This window comes from Coffea arabica, chromosome 9e, assembly GCF_036785885.1.
Source record: "Coffea arabica cultivar ET-39 chromosome 9e, Coffea Arabica ET-39 HiFi, whole genome shotgun sequence".
NCBI lineage: Eukaryota > Viridiplantae > Streptophyta > Magnoliopsida > Gentianales > Rubiaceae > Coffea > Coffea arabica.
In genome coordinates this window covers 39,308,711-39,326,888 of record NC_092327.1, presented here as the reverse complement: position 1 = coordinate 39,326,888, position 18,178 = coordinate 39,308,711, and the positions used below count along the sequence as shown (strand labels likewise).

Sequence of the window (18,178 nt, the reverse complement as noted above, 5' to 3'; positions counted from 1 at the left end):
AACATTCCCCGCCATCATTAACGTTTGTAAGCTAATCAGGTAAGACTTGCATGTTTCTCCAACTATCTCCTTGCACCATAATTATATGGAGGGGATGAACTCTGGTTTGGCATGAAGACTGTACATGTTCAAGTGTATGGTGTTCTTGTTTTCGTTGAAACTCCGATAATCTTTTGTTTTTAATTTTAATTTTTTTTAGCAGGGAATGGATGTGACTTAAGAAGTAGCGAGGGAATAAGGAGATTTGAAAATTTAGAACCTCTAATTTCAATAATTTGTTAGTCGCGTTAAATTGGATTTTACATGAATGATGCGTCCCTATGATACAAAATATAGTCAGCTAGTTCACTCTATATTTTATATTTTGTGTTTGGATAGGAGATTATTTGGAATGATTTTTTTTTAATACTATAGCACTTTTTTTATGTGATATATGTAAGGTAAACAAGTGATTAGAAAATAGTGTTATGATATAGTCAAATAAATTTGTGCCAATAATGAGCTATTATCCACTCTTGAATTAAATTAACTTTAGACAAGAAAATAAACTTTAGTAGATATCAAAATTTTGAAACTAACTCTTATTTTGCACACTCAAGCTAGAGAATAGAAAAACGGTTTAGCATTATTTGCGAAAAAAATAACTTGTATCATAAACACAATTTTTAATTATTTTTTTATCTTACATACGTCATATTGTAAAAGGTGTTACAATATTATTCTAAATATTTTTCGGGAAATAATCTCCTATCCAAACATATCCTATTAATTATTAGATGTAATTTTACTTCTCATCTCAGGGTTTGTTTGGATAGAGTATTATTTGAAATATTATTTGGAATCAATACTGTATCACTTTTTTTGTGATGTGATGTATTTGAGATAAAAAGGTAATTAGGAATATAAAAAGGTAGATTGAGAAATGTGTTTATGATGTAAGCGAAATATTATTTGAGATATTTTTGCTATCCATATTACTTGGGCAAAAATCGGGTCCCAAAGTTGTGCTTTTAGATGTGCGATAGTTAGATAATTGGCTTAAGGGTGCATTTAATAAAATTGAATTTTGAAATCTACATAAATTAAAGTACTAAAGTTGATACATTCGAATGTATATCATAATAAATGATAAGTAAATAGTATTTTAAGAGCAAGTTCTATTTAAAAAAATTTAATGCTACTTAGTTTAGATATTGTATTTTTAATTATCAGATGTGTCTAAATCTGAATGTACTAAGTTTAGATGTTAAATCGAGTTATTAAATAAGACCTAAAATCACGATTTTGAATTCTGGAAAATACGGTGGTGGTCACTTTTCAATCGCTGAAAACTCGAACGAGGCTTGCGCGCCACGAAAAGAACTCTACCCTCCCTAGCCTCGCGCCGTAGAGACCCGAAATAAAAAAAAAAAAAAAAAAAGGAAGTAAAAGTAAAAGTAAAAGAAAAACTGTGGGGGACGGGGGCGAAAAAGTTCGCTTCGCGAACTGCAGAGAACAAACAGTACGCGAATACTGACTGACACGAATACTGATCAAAGTCGACGAACACAGTCGGAACGGCCATGGCGTCCATGAGGCGTCTTGCCAGGGCACTTGCCGCCTCCTCCAAAACCCCAGCTTCCTTTCCTCCCCTCTCCTCGCGTTCTTCTCCCCGCCTTCAGCTCCCTCAGCTCTACAATCGTACGCTTTGCTTCCCCCCGTATCTCTTGTTACAAGTACATGTGTATATATGCTTTGATCTCAGTTTCGAATTCTGTTGTTTTGATTGCCTTTGAGGCCTTTATGCTTGCTAATAGTAATTGTTAAAGAAATGTTCATCTTTCATACCATACTTAATTTATGGCTTCACTTGGGAATTGTGTTAGTGTAAACGTTGTAAGTTGTGCGATATTTGCACTTAATTACTCGTCTAACTGTCTAATAATCCTCAACTACAACTCAAGGAGGATGCTAATTGTCTCAATTCCGTGGTTCTTTTGTATTTAGGTTATTGCAAACTATGACTAATTCAGGGAAACTGTGTGAATATATTTTGGATTTTGAAATTAGGTTAGCAAGTCCATTTCCTGTGCTAAAATGGCAATTAGGATGTTTCGGATAAGCCCTTCCAACATTGTTTTTTGAACTCATCATAGAGAGTAGTAACTTCTTAAGTTTTGTAGTAGCTCTTTGCCTTGCATTTACAGATTAGTTACTCACTCAATAAGAGTGTCTTTTGGAAAATCCCACTGTTTGCTTAGTCGATTGGCACCATCTACACATGCACACACACAGAGGTTTATGAACGATACATCTTTCCAGTTCATGGGGTGTAACAGCATTGTTGGTTATGCCATGAAGGCTTCCCTATATAAACCTGATACGCATTAGAACTTCTTCTTCTCCTTCTTTTAAATGTTTTTAATTCTCTTCTAAATTATAAATGGGTACTTGATTAACTTAGAATTTGGTTGCTTCTTCACTTCGCAATTGCAATTGAGAACACCTGTCTTTCTGTGTGTGAATAATTAAATCGTGACTTGCAGGAGTTTTTGAGCATCGTGGATGTTCCAATGCATCTGAAGGTCTTCCATCCAGATTAAAGATTGAAATGTATTTTCCTGCCATGTTAGCTGCATTGTTTGGAGGTGGGCTAATAAATGTGGCTTATGCAGATGCTGATGAGGTTAATACTTTCTTTCCTTCACTTTTTTTTTTTCTTTTTTTGGTTTTAGTTTCGTGAAAGGCAGGACAGCTTTAGGATGGAAAGTATGTTGCTGAGTGTCTGAATTTGTTGGCAACTCTTGGAACCATTCTCAGTCAGTCACCTTATTTGTGGTTTTTTGCTTGTGCATGTAGTAAGTATGTGATTCTTGTTTGGAATGCAACACTTATTAGTAAAAAAAGAGTCTGCATTAAACTGATATAGTATGTGGGGCTTATATGTAATGCTGAATTAATGAATTCGTATGTTGTGGCTTCAATATCTGCAGGATGCAGCTAAAAACCCTATGCCTCCACAGCCTTCTCAAACTTCAAGTTATAGTGATCTTGAGGAAACTGCCAAGAAAGAGAGGCTTCGACTTGAAGAGCTGCTTAAGAGCAAAGGAGTGGGATATGGCTTTTATCCTCGATTTACAGTGGCTGTTAAGGGGCAAAAGGTTATTAGTACATCCCTCTCCACCATTTTCTTTCTTGTGTAACACTACATGGCACTACACAATTTTTTACCCCAATTTTGGTCTATTTATTTGGTTGTTTTTGTTTGATGCTGCAGTTTGGCAATTGTAAGCCTGAAACTGCCAGGGGTTATCTTTAGAGAATGGCTATATGATTGAAAGACTGGATTAATATCCTAATTAAATTGATGATACGTTGACAGGTAACCATTAGGTTCCAAATTCCTCCTGCCTGTGAAATTCCGCTATTGATTGCAAATCTAGTTTCACGTCTCGGAGTGAAAGTTGATGACAGTGCGTCTGGAGCAGATATGTTATTACGGGCCTGGGACAGGTATAGCGGCATTTCTTATTGGTTTCCTAAGTAATTTATGGTTAGGTTATAGTGGCATTGTTGCTTTATTCTCACTTCTGTCCGCTCGTTTCTGACTACTAATCTTCTTCTCTGTTACTATTCTTTGAGTTTGTTCTTTGTAAGCAATTAGTTATCTATCACTATTTTGGTTGTAAAGATATTAATTATTTCCTTCATCTCAGTGGTGTAGCTTGGCAACTAACACTTAGCCAACCAAAACAAGAAAGTGGTGAAAATCATGCACAAGAAAAGGATACAAATGCCACTAAGGAGGATCTGTGCATTCTTTTGTTCCGTCCTCTAATTGGATCTGATAAAGCAGTTAGTACCTTTTCCTGACAGCTGTTTGCATAAACTTCATGAAGTTACTAGTTTTATTCTGTTTCTTTATTTCAATTCTATATGAATGCTGGTGTAGTGCAATTCTTTCATAAGCAGTTTCTGCGATATGTGCAGGAAATTGAATTTATGAAGTCAGGAAGTTTAAGTCCAGAGGAGCTTGATGCTTTGGTATCTGTCCTGCAAATAGCAGGACAACAGAAAACATTGGCAGTAAGACCGAGGGGTGACGTTGCTAGGGCTCCTCCAATGGACAAAACTGTTGCCAGTTTGGAGGCCATGGGAGTGAAGATTTTTGGACTTACTGAACCTAATGTAGATCATGCAAAACAGGAAATCTCTTGGGACAACATTGCCGGCTACAGTCAACAAAAAAGGTATGGCAATGTAGCAGGAGTTTAAGTGGTTCCCCCCCCCCCCCCCCCCCCCAAAAAAAAACAAAAAAAAGCCAAATATATATACATATATATATATAAACTCTTTTGTACCGTTGATTGGCTGTATCTTGTACTGAACTCTTGTATCAGACATTGTCATATTTATCTGAAAATGTTGCAGATGAATCATTGTTAGACATTAGAAAGAAAAAAAATGTCTTGCTTATACATTTTCGTGTTGTGTCATGTCTCTTTTCTCCCCCTTTTTCTTGTTAAACATTTCTGGACCATTGATTGTGTTATACCAACTAGGAGTAGAAGTTCTCAAAAGAGTGAGAGTTTGTTATGCTGCTTCACTATCTTGGGAAGAAGCAAATGTATCTTATACTGCAGTACACATACATGTCATCTCTTATTTAGCAGGGATTACTTATGTTGTTTTTTTAATTTATACAAGAGAAATTGAAGACACGATATTGCTTGCACTGCAAAGTCCTGAAGTATATGATGATATTGCTCGTGGGACACGCTGTAAGTTTGAAAGCAACAGACCAAAAGCAGTGCTTTTTGAAGGTCCTCCAGGTTTGTTCCCTTTGCCAAAATATGTGCAACACATTTATATTGTTTGGTGCATCCATGAACAAAGCATCTACTCGTTGCATATAACCAACTCATAGGTCTCTATTGTTGATTCATTGTGACTAGCTTGAATTTAACCTGAACCAATCTGAGAAGGTATTGTTAAAGACGTTCTGTTTGGTGGTAATGAATTGGAGTGATGGGTTCTGCACATTGGTCTCTCTTAATGTAATCAACTGCAAGCAGAGATTGACGAAGGAATGAAAGGTGTGTCTGTGCTAATTATTGAAATTGTCTTTCTGATGCAAACTACAGCTATAAATTAAAAATCAACAAAAAAAAGCAGGCAACAAATACCTGGTAGGGGAGTCAAGGACACCACAAATTATAGCTGCTGATGTTCTTTTCATGGTGGCTTTTGGAGGTAGCATGTTGACATGCAGGTTGAGTAGATCGCTTGGTTCTTTTTTTCTTTTTCTTTTTCTTTTTTATACAAAAAAAAAAAAAAAGATAAAATGGGGGAGGGGGCTGTGAGGAGCACGTGTCCAGTTAGTGGGGTACCATCCCAATAATAGATAGTAGGGTTGAATGGTATTTGATGGAGAGCATTTTGAGTGTGGCTGGCATAGAAGTGGGAATTTTTGGAATTTGTATTGTTGTATCACTTTGAGCCCCTTGTTTCTTTCCTTGATAGTTGTCATTCAATTATGCAGTGTTTTATTCTATTGCGAAGTATCTTTTTTTGGAGCAACAGTTTCCATTTAGCAGAAGGACTATGATGATTATGCTGATTTTTATGCATATTTCTGTCTTTTGAAACTCATTCTGAAAAAGAGAGTAAGCTGACCGGATCCCATGCTTCTAGAACTCTGAGTTGTCATTATCCACTTCTACTCAAAATCTTTTAAGACGCAAGTTTGGCATCTTCCTTTAGATGATTATAATAGTTCTGCAAGTCAGTTATGTGTGCATCTGAGAAAGCTGTTTGCCAAGACTGACATTTGGTGAGATTACACGTGAGTTTCACTGACTAGCACTAGCAATGCATAATGCCACCTGCAATTACACATTTTGGCAATATATTTGCTGCAGAGAGTGCTACAACCATTCTAACTTTTTGGTTTCAGGTACCGGGAAGACATCTTGTGCTCGAGTAATTGCTAATCAAGCGGTATTTCACTACATACCCGTTCCTGATTACTAATTTGTAATTTTTAGATAGAGATGTTTTCTTTATTGTTCTCTTTGATTGAGTTTGGACATTACGAATATTTCTTACACTAGAGCCCATTTGATTTTTTTTCTTTTTGTTTTCATTTTCCCCCCCTTGCCTCAGTTCCCTTTGATGTGCTCTAAAATATTAAAAAGCCCTAGTTTGTATTCTTGTGTTACAGTTTCATTGAATAAGACACAGAGTTTTCTTCTGTCTTGGCAGGGTGTACCATTATTATATGTGCCGCTGGAGGTTATCATGTCGAAATATTATGGCGAAAGTGAGCGTTTATTGGGAAAAGCATTTTCACTGGCCAATGAGCTACCTAAGGGTGCAATCGTTTTCCTAGATGAGGTACTTTGCACAAAAATTCATTTTGGCAATTTTCTCTCTAATAGTTCTTTGCGGTCATGCTAAAACTGTAGTTCCTTCTGTCCTCTTATAACAGGTTGATTCTTTTGCTGTTGCTCGTGATGGTGAAACACATGAGGCAACTCGTAGAGTTTTATCAGTACTATTGCGACAGGTGAAATTGGAAATCTTCTTAACCCAGAAAGAAAGAAGCGATAATATAGAACCCCTTGTATGCAGAGACTCAGATTTTTTATGTTTGGACTTGAGAATGAAGTCATTTCTTTACTTTTGTTGCATTATCTTTCTTTGAAACAGTACTATCAACATAACTTATTCCTTTCTTCTTTTGCCTGGTTCTGGATTTTGTTCTCTGGGTTTGCACTTGTTGACATATGTGGGATTCATATCCTGTTCTATAACTGAATTAGCTACACTAGTAGGAACTTTCCATGACAGGCATCACTTCTGCTGTGCTCTAGTTTGCTGTTAGATAGATGTAGAAAGATGATTGGGCTACACAATACCTTTTTATTGTCTTCAAAATTAATTTATCTGTCTCAGAACTCATGGACGCTACAGCCCCCTATATGGCAGCACAATAACCTAGCAGGCAGCTGCTGAGGTGAACCTCCTTTTTGTCATATCATTTTTGAACGTTGTGAATTGCAGATCGATGGATTTGAGCAGGAGAAGAGAGTAGTAGTAGTTGCTGCAACCAATAGGAAACAAGACCTTGACCCTGCTTTAATTAGGTAAGTGTATGTGTTTTTCTCGGCAAAGCATTTTAATTTTTTTTTTCAGGCTTATGGCTGAAGTTATGAACATCCTTGCAGTCGGTTTGATTCTATGATAACTTTCAGCCTCCCGGATCACCTGACTCGTCGAGAAATTGCTGCTCAGTATGCGAAGCACTTGACGCAATCTGAACTAGCTGAATTTGCTAATATTACAGAAAAGTAAGTTTGTACAAAATTTATCACCTAAAAGTAGAAGAACGATAAAAAAAAAAAGAAGCTAAATATGATGGATTACTGGTTACCTACTTAAAGATCATTGGACGAACGCAATCTTTAATATATATTTCTCAACCATGATAATGAAGCAACTTGACTTCTCCTATGTTTTCAGGAAGTATGATTGTTGCTTCTTGCAGTGATGGACTGTAACACGCTTGTGATCAGAAAATTTTTGTTGCCTTTGTTTAATCTATGGTTTTCTCTTCATGTTTTCAATGAGGTCGGCTATTCTAAAAACAGCATAAGTTCTGCTGGCTTTTGGAGTTTCCACAAATTAGACTTTAAAACATTATTAACGAATTAGAATTGTTGCTGAACTATCTGCCAAGTTCAGTATGTCAGGTCGAGATATCAGGGATGTTTGCCAACAAGCAGAGAGGCGTTGGGCATCAAAGGTATCATTAATCTTTTAATGAATTTGACATCAGTTGCATTGTGCGAAGGTCTCTGACAATCTATATGTTCTCCATTTGGATGATAGATTATACGAGGGCAAGCCAATCCAGGTGAAGGGCAAGCCAATCAAGGTGATGAGCAAGTGTCGCTTCCACCTCTCCAGGAATACGTCGACTGCGCTACAAACCGTCAAAGATCTCTACTCAGTATCGAAGGAGAGAATCGACGCCCCAATCCTCTGGGGAAAAAACCCCAGTTTGATTTTGTTTAAAGATTTTCTTCACTTGTAACATTATAAAAGATTAATCATCAAGCTTGTAGCGTGTTGTTGAATAGGTGATCTATCTGAAGCTGTCAAGTTCGTTAGTCTTCGGGAGGAGCTTTAGAACCGCCTGGAAGTATTGTACCAAACAGAAAAAGCCTAGTGACCCTTGAACTACTCGTTCGTGCTTACTGTAAATATTTCATTGTTGTTTGGATTGTAAATTTTACTCGTGAACACGTTTTTCAATTATTTTTTATTTTAAATATATTAAGTTGTTATAATATTTTTGAAATAAAAATTTCTAAAAATAGTAATTCAAACGAAACTGTTTTCACCTTTTTTTTTAAAGATGAGTCCAAACCCTATAAAAGGAAAGTAAATGTGAGAGTATATTACTTTTGTATAACATACACTTAAATTTTGAAAATAATATAGCGGGTGCTAAATTAGGGTGCAATTTAAGAGATAGAGACGTTGGATTCAAATTTTTTCGTCCCTTTTTTTTGTAAATATTATCCTTCTTTGGGTAAAAGAACAAAAATAAAAATAAAGCAGTATTGAAATCATATTCAAAGTAACTTTATTTAGAAGCGATTTCAAAATTTTTGCTTGGGGAATCATGGTTGGTATAAATCATAAAATTAATGACCATTCAATCTTGTTGGGATATAAAAGTAAATTTAATTCCTTTGATCTGGTAATATTGCTTGATTTTAATTTAATTGAAGACTGTGATCGAGAGCCGAACACGATTCTTCCATCTACTGTTATAGCGAGACATCAAGGCCCCACGGGGCCCCATTGCCAGCACCGGTTTTTCCGTAGTAGTACAAAAGTCTTCTTAATCTTTATTAAATGTTCAAAGCTGTAAACTCAAGCACCGAATATTACTTTGCTTGGTGCCTATTACGTAGTAGCTTCTACAGTCATTCGCTAATTTTTTATTCTATATATATATATACATTGGAAGTAAAAGATACAAGCAAAAAAGTATCCAAAGTCCATCATCGTCTTTCAGACGGCAACCATGTCTTCGCGCGATAAGAAACCCTCAAAACCCTCCAGCAGCAGTCGTACCGGCAGCGGACGAATCCGAACTCTCTCCGATTTGAATCGCCCCTCCGCCGGCGACGATTCCGACAGCGACGATGGTGCTCCTCAGGAGTACTATACCGGCGGTGAAAAGAGGTCTACTTTGGAATCATTATTTGTCAATTAATGATGCTTGCATGTCCTTAAATTTGTTACGCCTATTTATTTTTAGGCTTATGGTTGGAGCTCTTGAAATTGTTGAATGAGTTTTTTTCTAGATTCCGTAATTACGGGAAGCTTCCACTGCAGATTGAATTTGATACATATAACAGTTGGATAGGTTAGGGTTTATGAAATTTGGACGCTATTGTTTAGTATGTTATTACAGGTTATAGATATTAGTATTGTTTTATTAATGATTTCGGCTACAAATTTTGTTCTGACCAAAAGAAACTAAGAAACTTGGGGCTTGTTTCAAATAACTTAAACGCCAATTTGTGCCAAAGTTGGTTGTTTTTTCCCCATACCAGTTCTTGGAAGATCACTCCCATTGTAGCTAAATTTATGTGTTGATTGGAATTGGGATATCAAGAGAAATGAAGACAGCAGTATTTCTGGGCTGCTTTCGATTGGATGTGGAATGTGCTCTTTTCCAAATAATTCCCTGGGAAATGAAGCATGAAAGTGTTTCCTTGCATTGCCACTTTTTTTTTGGGTAAATTTACGGTTATCCCCTGTGACCTTTGAGGTCATCTGTCATACAAGGAAATTTCCCATGTGATAGTATGTATAATGTTGCAAAACCTTTGGAGCCATCTGTGACACCACAAGAAAGGTGATAATTAATATGTGTCTCACGTATGTAGTTAATACATGTACTCTGTCTGTCTTGTCTGCATGCATTACTTCACTATTGCCTCTCGTAGTTGACATGATGGCTTGTAAACACGTGTTTGGCAGGATAGGATTTGCCACTATGTATGGTAGCTTTTACCTTGAGAAAGTAAGAAATGGAAAAAATTTGTATTTGATTGAATTATATACCATAGAGCTTTGTGGAAGAAATCTGTATCAGCTGGTTAATTTCTGTTAGAGGGAGAAACTCAGAGCATTTCTAGTTGATTAATCACGAGAAAACTGCTAGCTGGAAGCTGTAGCAGTTGACAGCCTAAATATTCCCCAGTTGTTTGACAGAAATACAGTCACTATAGTGTACTTCTATGAATTCATTGTAATGCCTTGTCCTTTCGCCTCTGTTTTATGTGCATATGCCATGATTTAATGTTCTTTTGGCGAATGGTATATCTCTTGCATTGTGTTGTCATCTGGCAAATCTTTTCATGCATACACCAAATTTTATGACCAGACCTCTGCTTAAATGTTTTTGTTTTTTGGCCAAATAGACAAACTTAAGAGCATCACAAATTCATTGTTTGAATATATTGTTTTGCTAATTCAATTTATGTTCAAAGAATGCTTTTGTTGGGTTGGTTTTCAGGGCAGCTTTATTTGGAATGCAAAACTATAATTTTAGTTGTTCAATTACTATTTCTGAGCATATAATAGATAGGTATATTGGTGATAGGAGCATGCTATCTAGGTGATCCTCAGTTTCACCCAGAATGTGTCGAACTGAAGAAGCAAGCAATAGCTGTTGATGTGGTCTGGTCCAACAAATGCATTAAAGAGCTTCCTTTTGTATACTGTCGCCCTAATGCACACCAATTATTCATGATTGTATGCTGAATGTGCAGTGTCAGTTATATTTTAGGTTCTCGTACAATTTTGTTTTAGTCAAGAAGTAAGTGATGAGCTATCGATAATATCACATTATGTAATGCTAGTGTATATTTCTTACTCAATGTGATGAGAATTTTAATGCATGGCATTAATCAATCAGTAGTACTAGTTATTTAATACTGATTACAGATGCCATAAAGTGGATTTAGTAGAATTTGATAACTTGTCTGTTAGTGTAATTTTGGTGTTAAAGATGTATGGTTCGCAGAGCCAACATAACTGGAGACAGTCAACAATTAAATTGGTCACCAGGCAACCTGATAAGCTTGGAATTACCTGTCTTTTTTTTTTGATGAAATTCTCATTGAACCAAAGGTACACGCCACAATAGTAAATATCTTATCAAGAGAGCATGCCTACTCAGACAGACACATCAAAAGTATGCATGCCTCCAAAACATACTGGATTGGTACCACTTCAGGGGTCAATACAAGTACTTGTTTCAAAGTATGTATGAGCTGTACAGCTCATTATTGATGGGCTATATTATAATCATCGCAAAATTTGTTTCTTGGTGCAGTGCTTGAAGAGCCAAATAAGACGCTTTATGTACTACCTACATATGAAGGCAGCTTTTGATTTGATATAAAATGGGTTCTTCAGGAAATTGTTACCATGTAGGATAATAATTAATAGGAATTAAAGTGATTCATCTAACATTGGTGAGCTTAATCTCTTAATATCTCTCTTATCAATTCGGTTTTCTTTGTTTCTTCCCTTCATTCATCATTCTTTGTTCTTCCTAGTGAGTTGGGTGAATGCTATGAAAAGTTCAATTTTATCCTCCGATGCAAACAATAGTGCTTTACATTGTGGTGTCTAAAAATGAGTAAATGTCTAGCTATATCTTTGATTCTTCTGAATGATTTGTGTGGTCTAACTCTAGTTATGACATGATTGCAGTGGTATGCTTGTCCAAGATCCTTCAAAGGGTGATGACGTGGATGCCATTTTTGACCAAGCTAGGCAAATGGGTGCCGTGCAAGGTCCCCTAGAGAATCTTCGTCCATCTTCAAGTTCAAGAAGCTTTTCTGGAACTGGAAGATCACTTAATGGAGAATTCGTGCCATCTGCACCGCAACAACCTGAGGCAGTTGTACACAACATTGTTTTCTGGAGAAATGGTTTCACCATTAATGATGGACCTTTAAGGAGGTTGGATGATCCTGAGAATGCACCTTTCTTGGAGGTAAGAGAAATACGTGTAAAAGTGCCAAATAGACTCTGGGAAAATTGAAAAGGTATTTAGGAGTTTCTAGATGCTATGCGACTATATATGCTTGTGCTTTTAAGAAGGTTTTCTTTTGCCTTTTAAGTTGCTGCAGAAGGCAAGTTGCTTTTCTGGTGCAGCCTTTGATTGTCATCTTGTAGTGTTTTGTTAATTCCGGAATTTGGCACTGATAAGGATGTTCTTATATGGCAATTTCTCATTTCAGAGCATTAGAAGGTCCGAGTGCCCAAAAGAGCTGGAACCAGCAGATAGGAGGTCCCAAGTTAGTGTCAACCTCACAAGAAGAGAGGAGAATTACCCTGTGAGCTCCTGTTCATCTCTGTCCTCTTTGCATTGTTATCAATATTCCTGTTGGAATCCTTATTTTTATTTGGTAAATGGTACAAATGTCGACAGTGGGGCATTGAGATTTAAGGGGGGAAAAAAAGAAAAAAAAAACAGTGGGCCTGATTTTAAAATAGCGCTTGCGTTTTACGTGCTAGTAGGGTACTCATATCTTTCTTTTCAAGATAGGAGCTATTCAGATATGTGACTTAGCTTTTGATTTGCCACAAACACCTGCCATAATCTCTGTGACTAGCTTTGCATGCATCTTTCCTGCCTTCCTGAAGTAGGAGTAGCGTATGATGGTGTTCTATTTTTTCTTGGTACGTGTAAAGAGTCAAAATAGTACTGAAGAAATTGTTTGCTGGTTGTGCTTGCAGGAGCCAGAGAAACGTCATGTCCCTTTCCAGGGTGTGGGAAGAACTCTTGGTAGCAGTTCTTCAGCTGTGGAAGTTCCTGAGCCAACTGTTAATGCCCCTCTTAATACTGCTCCATCCCCTTCAAGGGGTCTGGTTGTAGATGAATCATTGCCATCCACCTCCATTCAACTGAGGCTGGCTGATGGAACCCGCCTGGTTGCTCACTTCAACTATAATCATACTGTTGGCGATATCCGCGCCTTCATTGATGCATCTAGACCCGGCAGCGCTAGAGCATACCAACTACAGACTGTCGGATTTCCTCCCAAAGTCCTCACTGATGCCACCCAGACAATAGAGCAGGCAGGGCTAGCCAATTCAGTAGTAATTCAGAAGCTTTAACAAGTGGCATAGCCTCTCTTTTACTATTATCACTTCTGGCTATTCTTCCTCGTACCTAAACATCTCTGCATTCAGACTTCCCTGTCTTCTCCCGGACATTTCATGCTTTGCGGGGAAGTGAATCTATAGAAGTTGTACAGGCTGGTAAGGAGATTCTTCTGGCCTGAGAAAACTTGATATTACATAGCAATGTTGCTGATCATATTGTTTTTAGGTCGTGTAACTTCCTACATGTGGAGTTGTATGATTAGTGATCATGGTTTTGTTGCGGGAACATGTTTTGATTTTGCAATTCTTATTCAATCAAAGCGAGAAGCAACCTTCATTTCTGAAATTTTCCAAATTTGGTGGTTGGAATTGGAGAAATCAAAGTCGTGGTATGCGAAGCCTCAATTTTCTTAGTTTGTGTCGAGAAGGGATGGGTTCGAGGTGATGCTATTGGATAACACACACAGATTCTGTTGCATAATATCGTAGTATTGAGGACCTCATTTGATTTGTATCCATTGGCTTTGCTTACGAGCTCATTTATCCCCCAATTCTGCAACCACGAGAGAGAAGGTGAGAAACGGAAGAACTCGCATAAAAAGGAATCCCAGATCACCATGAAATTAAGGCCTATAGATTAGCTGACTAGAAGTTTTCTCCTCTTCTTTTCTTTTCTCTATTTTTTCTTTTATAGTTTCTTTTGCTAGGTTTGAAGTTTTGTTCTTGCATGCCCACAAGCTGAGAGCTTTGGTTCAAAAACAAACCAAATTTCCAGGATAAAAAAGAGAGGAAATGTGGAAAATTAAAAGAGCTCAAGGGCAGGAGGAGAGAGTAGAGTGAGGAATGATCGGTAAAACCAAAACGAAAGAGAGGGTAGGTGGAGGTGGAGTAGAATAGGCCACTAGGGCAGCGGCAGCAAGCAACCCTATGTGCAGGGGTTAAGTAAAGCCCCTTCGCGAGAAGATATTCCGTATCTTTTTTTTTTTTTGTTGGCCAAAAACAATATATAAGATTTGTATTGATATTAAAAAATTGTACACTTGGTGAGGAAAGGTTCCATATCTGTACAAAAGTGATAAGACGGCGAGGATTAATCCCTTCCTCATTATACATGAGTAGGCATATTTACTGATCACTTTGCAAATATTGGAGCTCTCCCTATCGAATGCAGATGGAGCAATTTTGAAACAAAGAGCTCAGGTTGTTAATGTCATCTACTTTGACGAGAAAAAAAAAAGAAAAAAAGAGTTAATATCATCATCTATCAACGTAGCCATCTCTATTTGAACTTGGGACACCTGGAGACCCACTGGCCCTAGCTTTGTGGGACAACATTCCTCCTCCACTTAGTTCTAACCTCTTGCTTTTGGATGACTATTACCAGAATCCATGACTCATTTTTCAATTGAATCTGCTACGATTTTTCCCATAATGCTTGTCCATGTTTGGCCCTCATTAGCCGATAGCCTTTCAAATGGCTGATTGTATCTGTTGCTCTTTGAGACAACAAAATAACCTTTGCACAAGCTTAATACCGTTGCGGCATGTAAATTGGTAACCATCCTTGAAAATGGAAAAAAAGATGAATAGTGATTTTGTACATATTTATTTATGACTGAAACTCATTTCGTCTCCCTCTCTCGATCACAAATGAAGCGTTTCATCAATTGAATCGCAATTCATTGTCTAGCTCTTTTTTATTATTAGACGCAATTTCTAATTGTTTCTTCAATAATCGAAAATCACACCTATCTGACTTGCATTCGTTAGAGAAAAAGAACTCAAATAACTCTCTATTTAAACACACTCGGTATCTTTTACTTACTAAACCAACTTCCAAAAGTTTCCTATAATTTATTCGTTTGATTTAAACTATATGCTTGTAAAGATGCCCGAATGAGCAAGTCGTGCATGTGGGTGCATGAGCCGCAATCTAAGGATATGCCGATCTCAAATATTTGCCTCTTCCTATGATCCCTCTATGCACTTAGGTTAACTTTTTCGAAAGAACGCTTTAGAGTTTAGGCACAAATGGTCGAGTAACAACAGGAAGGACTGAGGCATCTCTCCATCGCTTGGTGAAATAGTTCACGTCCATCCATAGTGGCATATAAAAATTAGACAAGAAAAAAGGCAAAATGTTTGTCGGCCAAAAGATAGATTAGTGTAGATATCCTAAAGACTTTTCTTATCTAGGGTTCGGTCCACAAAGGGTCCCTCCTCAAATCTCAATCCTTCGTGTAAGAATATATATAGCCAATCTAAGAAGAGCTTTAGTGGTGTCTCCAGGAGGAGGATATATTTAGGTGTCATATCGTGCTAAAGAAAAAGAATACTCCTACCATGGCCAGCCATTAAATAGGCAGCCTGTCATGGGATAAAACGATAAGCTCTATGTTATTTGGAAACCTATCTTTCTTGTTATTGCAAACTTGCACACCAAGTGACTCATCAGAGGCAACGTTCAATCTCAGACACCTTCCGTCAATTTTGGTTCAGTGTTGAATTTCCATTGAAACGAATTACAAATCAACAACTGCTTCTGTGACTGAACCTTTGCCTCATTATTATTATGTGGTGAGAAGCTAGACTTGTTTCTCCTACAATTATTTGATCCCCTAGAGTGAATGAAACAAAAAAGAAAAACTCTCCTCCTGATTTCATCTCTCTAGCCTTGTTTGAATTGCAACAAGTTTTCGTTGAAAAATTCTCTCGATACATCTTCCAATCATTCTTTTACTTTATTACATTACATTATAGTAGTATTTTTCTAAAAAAAAAAAAATTCAAAAACCTATAATCCAAATGGGAGTTATCCCACTTTCACTTATTGTGTTTTGTACATAAATGAACATTATGTGAATATAAATTAAAGGGAAAATTTGATAATTTTGTCAGGTATAGACAATGTACACAGGAATATCTGAGTGGTTGGATAGGAGATTATTTAGAAAATTTTTGAAATGTGATGTAGATAAAAAGGTCGTTGAAAAGATAAATTAAAAATTGAAAAGTATATTTAAGATACAATCAACTTTTTTTCCCAAATAACTATCTACCCAATGTCATGCATTTTTTCCAAAATAATTACCTATCCAAGATGGAAAGAAGATTGAAAAAGCATATTTGTCAGACGTAATTCTTTGCACTCACAAATGTTTGCTCTATTTTATTTTGGTTTATATACTATGCGATAAGTTAATGACAAATACTAGAGATCATTTGGCCAATTTCGTGTTTGGTCATCCTATATGTATTACATGGTGGAAGCTTAGAAAGATTAAACAATAATATTTTGAATAATCAATCTCAAATTGTTATTCCTTTTTTGTTTATCCTAATTCAGTTGGTGAATCAAATGGGACAAAATCATCTAAAGCGTGCCTTTTTTGCCCCACAAAGTAGGCACCATGCTGCTGCCTGCTTAGTGGAGAATTACGGTCTTATGGACGGCTATTTGCATGAAGCTAAAGTGCTCAACTTTTGTGTTCACGATTTATATTAGGTGTAATGTGACGATTTTTAACTGGCTACCAAGCCAGAGAAGAACAGAAAGAGAGAGAATTTTGTCTTTGCTGAAATGATGGGGATACATATGCTAATGGGGGTGCGCAATAATTAGGGCATATGAACTTAATCAATTAAACATGTGAAAGACCCCAAAGTGGAATAAAGAAAGGCTTAATCATAGATATATGAGTTTAATTTTATATGTGGAGCATATGATTAGATGGCTCAAAAAGTTAGATTTAACAGAGTAATTAAAACATCTACTCAAAACTCAAAAGGGCATTGGCTTTCTGACTAGTTTAGTTGGTACAAAGACAAGATTAAAGCTAGTTTAGCCATAAGAAAAGTACACCCCTGCACACTTAATTATATGTACTTTTTTTTTTCATTTTTTTCTTTTAAAAAGGAAAGATAAAGCAATCAAAAGACTAGCAGCACCTTAAGACTTGAGCTGGATTAAAAATATTTTAATTGATTGTACCATTGTAGCATCGAGTTGTTCCTCCTTTTTCCGTTTTCGATCATGGCCACTGCTGATGGAAATGACGTAAAGCGAAAATATATACTACTTCATGGTAAAAAAGCTTGCCTGGAAGGGCCTAGCTAGACACCCCACTTCCTATTCCTCCATGTACCTCACACTCATAGTTACCCCCTCGGCCAGTTAGCCAAGCTAAGCTAGATGGAGCAGAATATTTCTGGTCTCCTTCTTATCTTTCTTTTGCACAGATCTTGCCGTAAATCTTCCTGAGTCAGTTTTAAGGGCCCTCAGCAATGACATCTCACAACTTATCAAAATCCGCTGTGCTCTTTTGAGTTTTGACGGATTCTTGTACCATAACACTCCTTGTCTTTAGTCCTTTGCTACACCAACCAACCCTAACCCTACAGCTTCCTTCGGCTGAGGTCTCACTTCTCAGCTCAGTTTGTAGCCTTTAAGTTCTTAATGTCTCCACTCTGTAATGCAGTAGCCGTACTTTGGCTTGAATTGCTTAATGATGGACGTGGGTCTCTCAGTCTCTGAGGGGATGTAAATGTTTTGCAACTTACTGGGAGTTGTGCATGTCATTCCATTCCAGTCCAGTCCAGGGGTGGCCTTCTTCTATTTGAGTCTAGCTAGGCATAGATGATAGACCTCCTTAAGTACAGTAATTAATTAGTTGAACGAGAGGGAGTTTTAGGTGGAGATTCTCTATCTGAACTCACGATTAGAAGTCTGGTTTGTCTTGTTGGATTGTTCTACTTCTACAGTTCTACCTGATTAAAAGTTTACCAAAAAGTTAGGTGATCATATCTCATTAAAGTTTACCACAAATCATTTTTTGTCATACATATATCTGTAATACATTTTTCTACAAAAATTTCAATCCAAACAGGAGTTTGTCGTTGTTTCTCATTGGTTTTTACAGCTATATTTTAGATAACCAAAAAATTCAAAAATTCAAAATCTACCAAAAGGATTTTAGGTGATTATATCTGA

At 36.9% G+C, this 18,178-nt stretch overlaps 2 protein-coding genes across 6 annotated transcripts; both read left to right on the top strand.

Annotated features, from left to right (window-relative positions):
- Positions 1-1,427: 1,427 nt before the first annotated feature.
- LOC113709427 (26S proteasome regulatory subunit 6B homolog) lies at positions 1,428-8,273 on the top strand. Of its 5 annotated transcripts, none has more exons than XR_011821420.1 (14): positions 1,428-1,680; positions 2,526-2,665; positions 2,973-3,140; positions 3,362-3,492; positions 3,696-3,834; positions 3,970-4,229; positions 4,687-4,811; positions 5,936-5,979; positions 6,244-6,375; positions 6,470-6,547; positions 7,045-7,127; positions 7,236-7,331; positions 7,504-7,611; positions 7,726-7,785. XR_011821420.1 is itself a non-coding variant. In XM_027232190.2 (14 exons), the coding sequence occupies exons 1-14, from the start codon at positions 1,563-1,565 to the stop codon at positions 8,056-8,058; spliced, it is 1,761 nt and encodes a 586-aa protein (XP_027087991.1). In that variant the 5' UTR covers positions 1,429-1,562; the 3' UTR covers positions 8,059-8,273. The 5 variants fall into 5 exon arrangements, 3 of the variants coding, with proteins under 3 accessions (XP_027087991.1, XP_027087990.1, XP_027087992.1); XR_003452693.2 differs by having other exon boundaries at positions 1,429-1,680; positions 7,209-7,331; XM_027232190.2 differs by lacking the exon at positions 7,504-7,611 and adding an exon at positions 7,873-8,273 and having other exon boundaries at positions 1,429-1,680; positions 7,726-7,786.
- A 736-nt stretch (positions 8,274-9,009) lies between these two features.
- LOC113709428 (plant UBX domain-containing protein 4-like) lies at positions 9,010-13,534 on the top strand. Its single transcript, XM_027232194.2, has 4 exons — positions 9,010-9,240; positions 11,788-12,073; positions 12,321-12,416; positions 12,820-13,534. The coding sequence occupies exons 1-4, from the start codon at positions 9,080-9,082 to the stop codon at positions 13,198-13,200; spliced, it is 924 nt and encodes a 307-aa protein (XP_027087995.2). The 5' UTR covers positions 9,010-9,079; the 3' UTR covers positions 13,201-13,534.
- The last annotated feature ends 4,644 nt before the right edge of the window (positions 13,535-18,178 follow it).

Excerpts from the sequence above, each read along its gene's own strand:
- LOC113709428 (XM_027232194.2), top strand. The coding sequence starts at position 9,080 with ATGTCTTCGCGCGATAAGAAACCCTCAAAACCCTCCAGCAGCAGTCGT. Across the intron at positions 9,241-11,787 it reads TATACCGGCGGTGAAAAGAG|TGGTATGCTTGTCCAAGATC; the intron begins GTCTACTTTGGA and ends ACATGATTGCAG. Across the intron at positions 12,074-12,320 it reads AGAATGCACCTTTCTTGGAG|AGCATTAGAAGGTCCGAGTG; the intron begins GTAAGAGAAATA and ends TTCTCATTTCAG.
- LOC113709427 (XM_027232189.2), top strand. The coding sequence starts at position 1,563 with ATGGCGTCCATGAGGCGTCTTGCCAGGGCACTTGCCGCCTCCTCCAAA. Across the intron at positions 6,548-7,044 it reads TATCAGTACTATTGCGACAG|ATCGATGGATTTGAGCAGGA; the intron begins GTGAAATTGGAA and ends TGTGAATTGCAG. Across the intron at positions 7,332-7,725 it reads TTTGCTAATATTACAGAAAA|TATGTCAGGTCGAGATATCA; the intron begins GTAAGTTTGTAC and ends TGCCAAGTTCAG.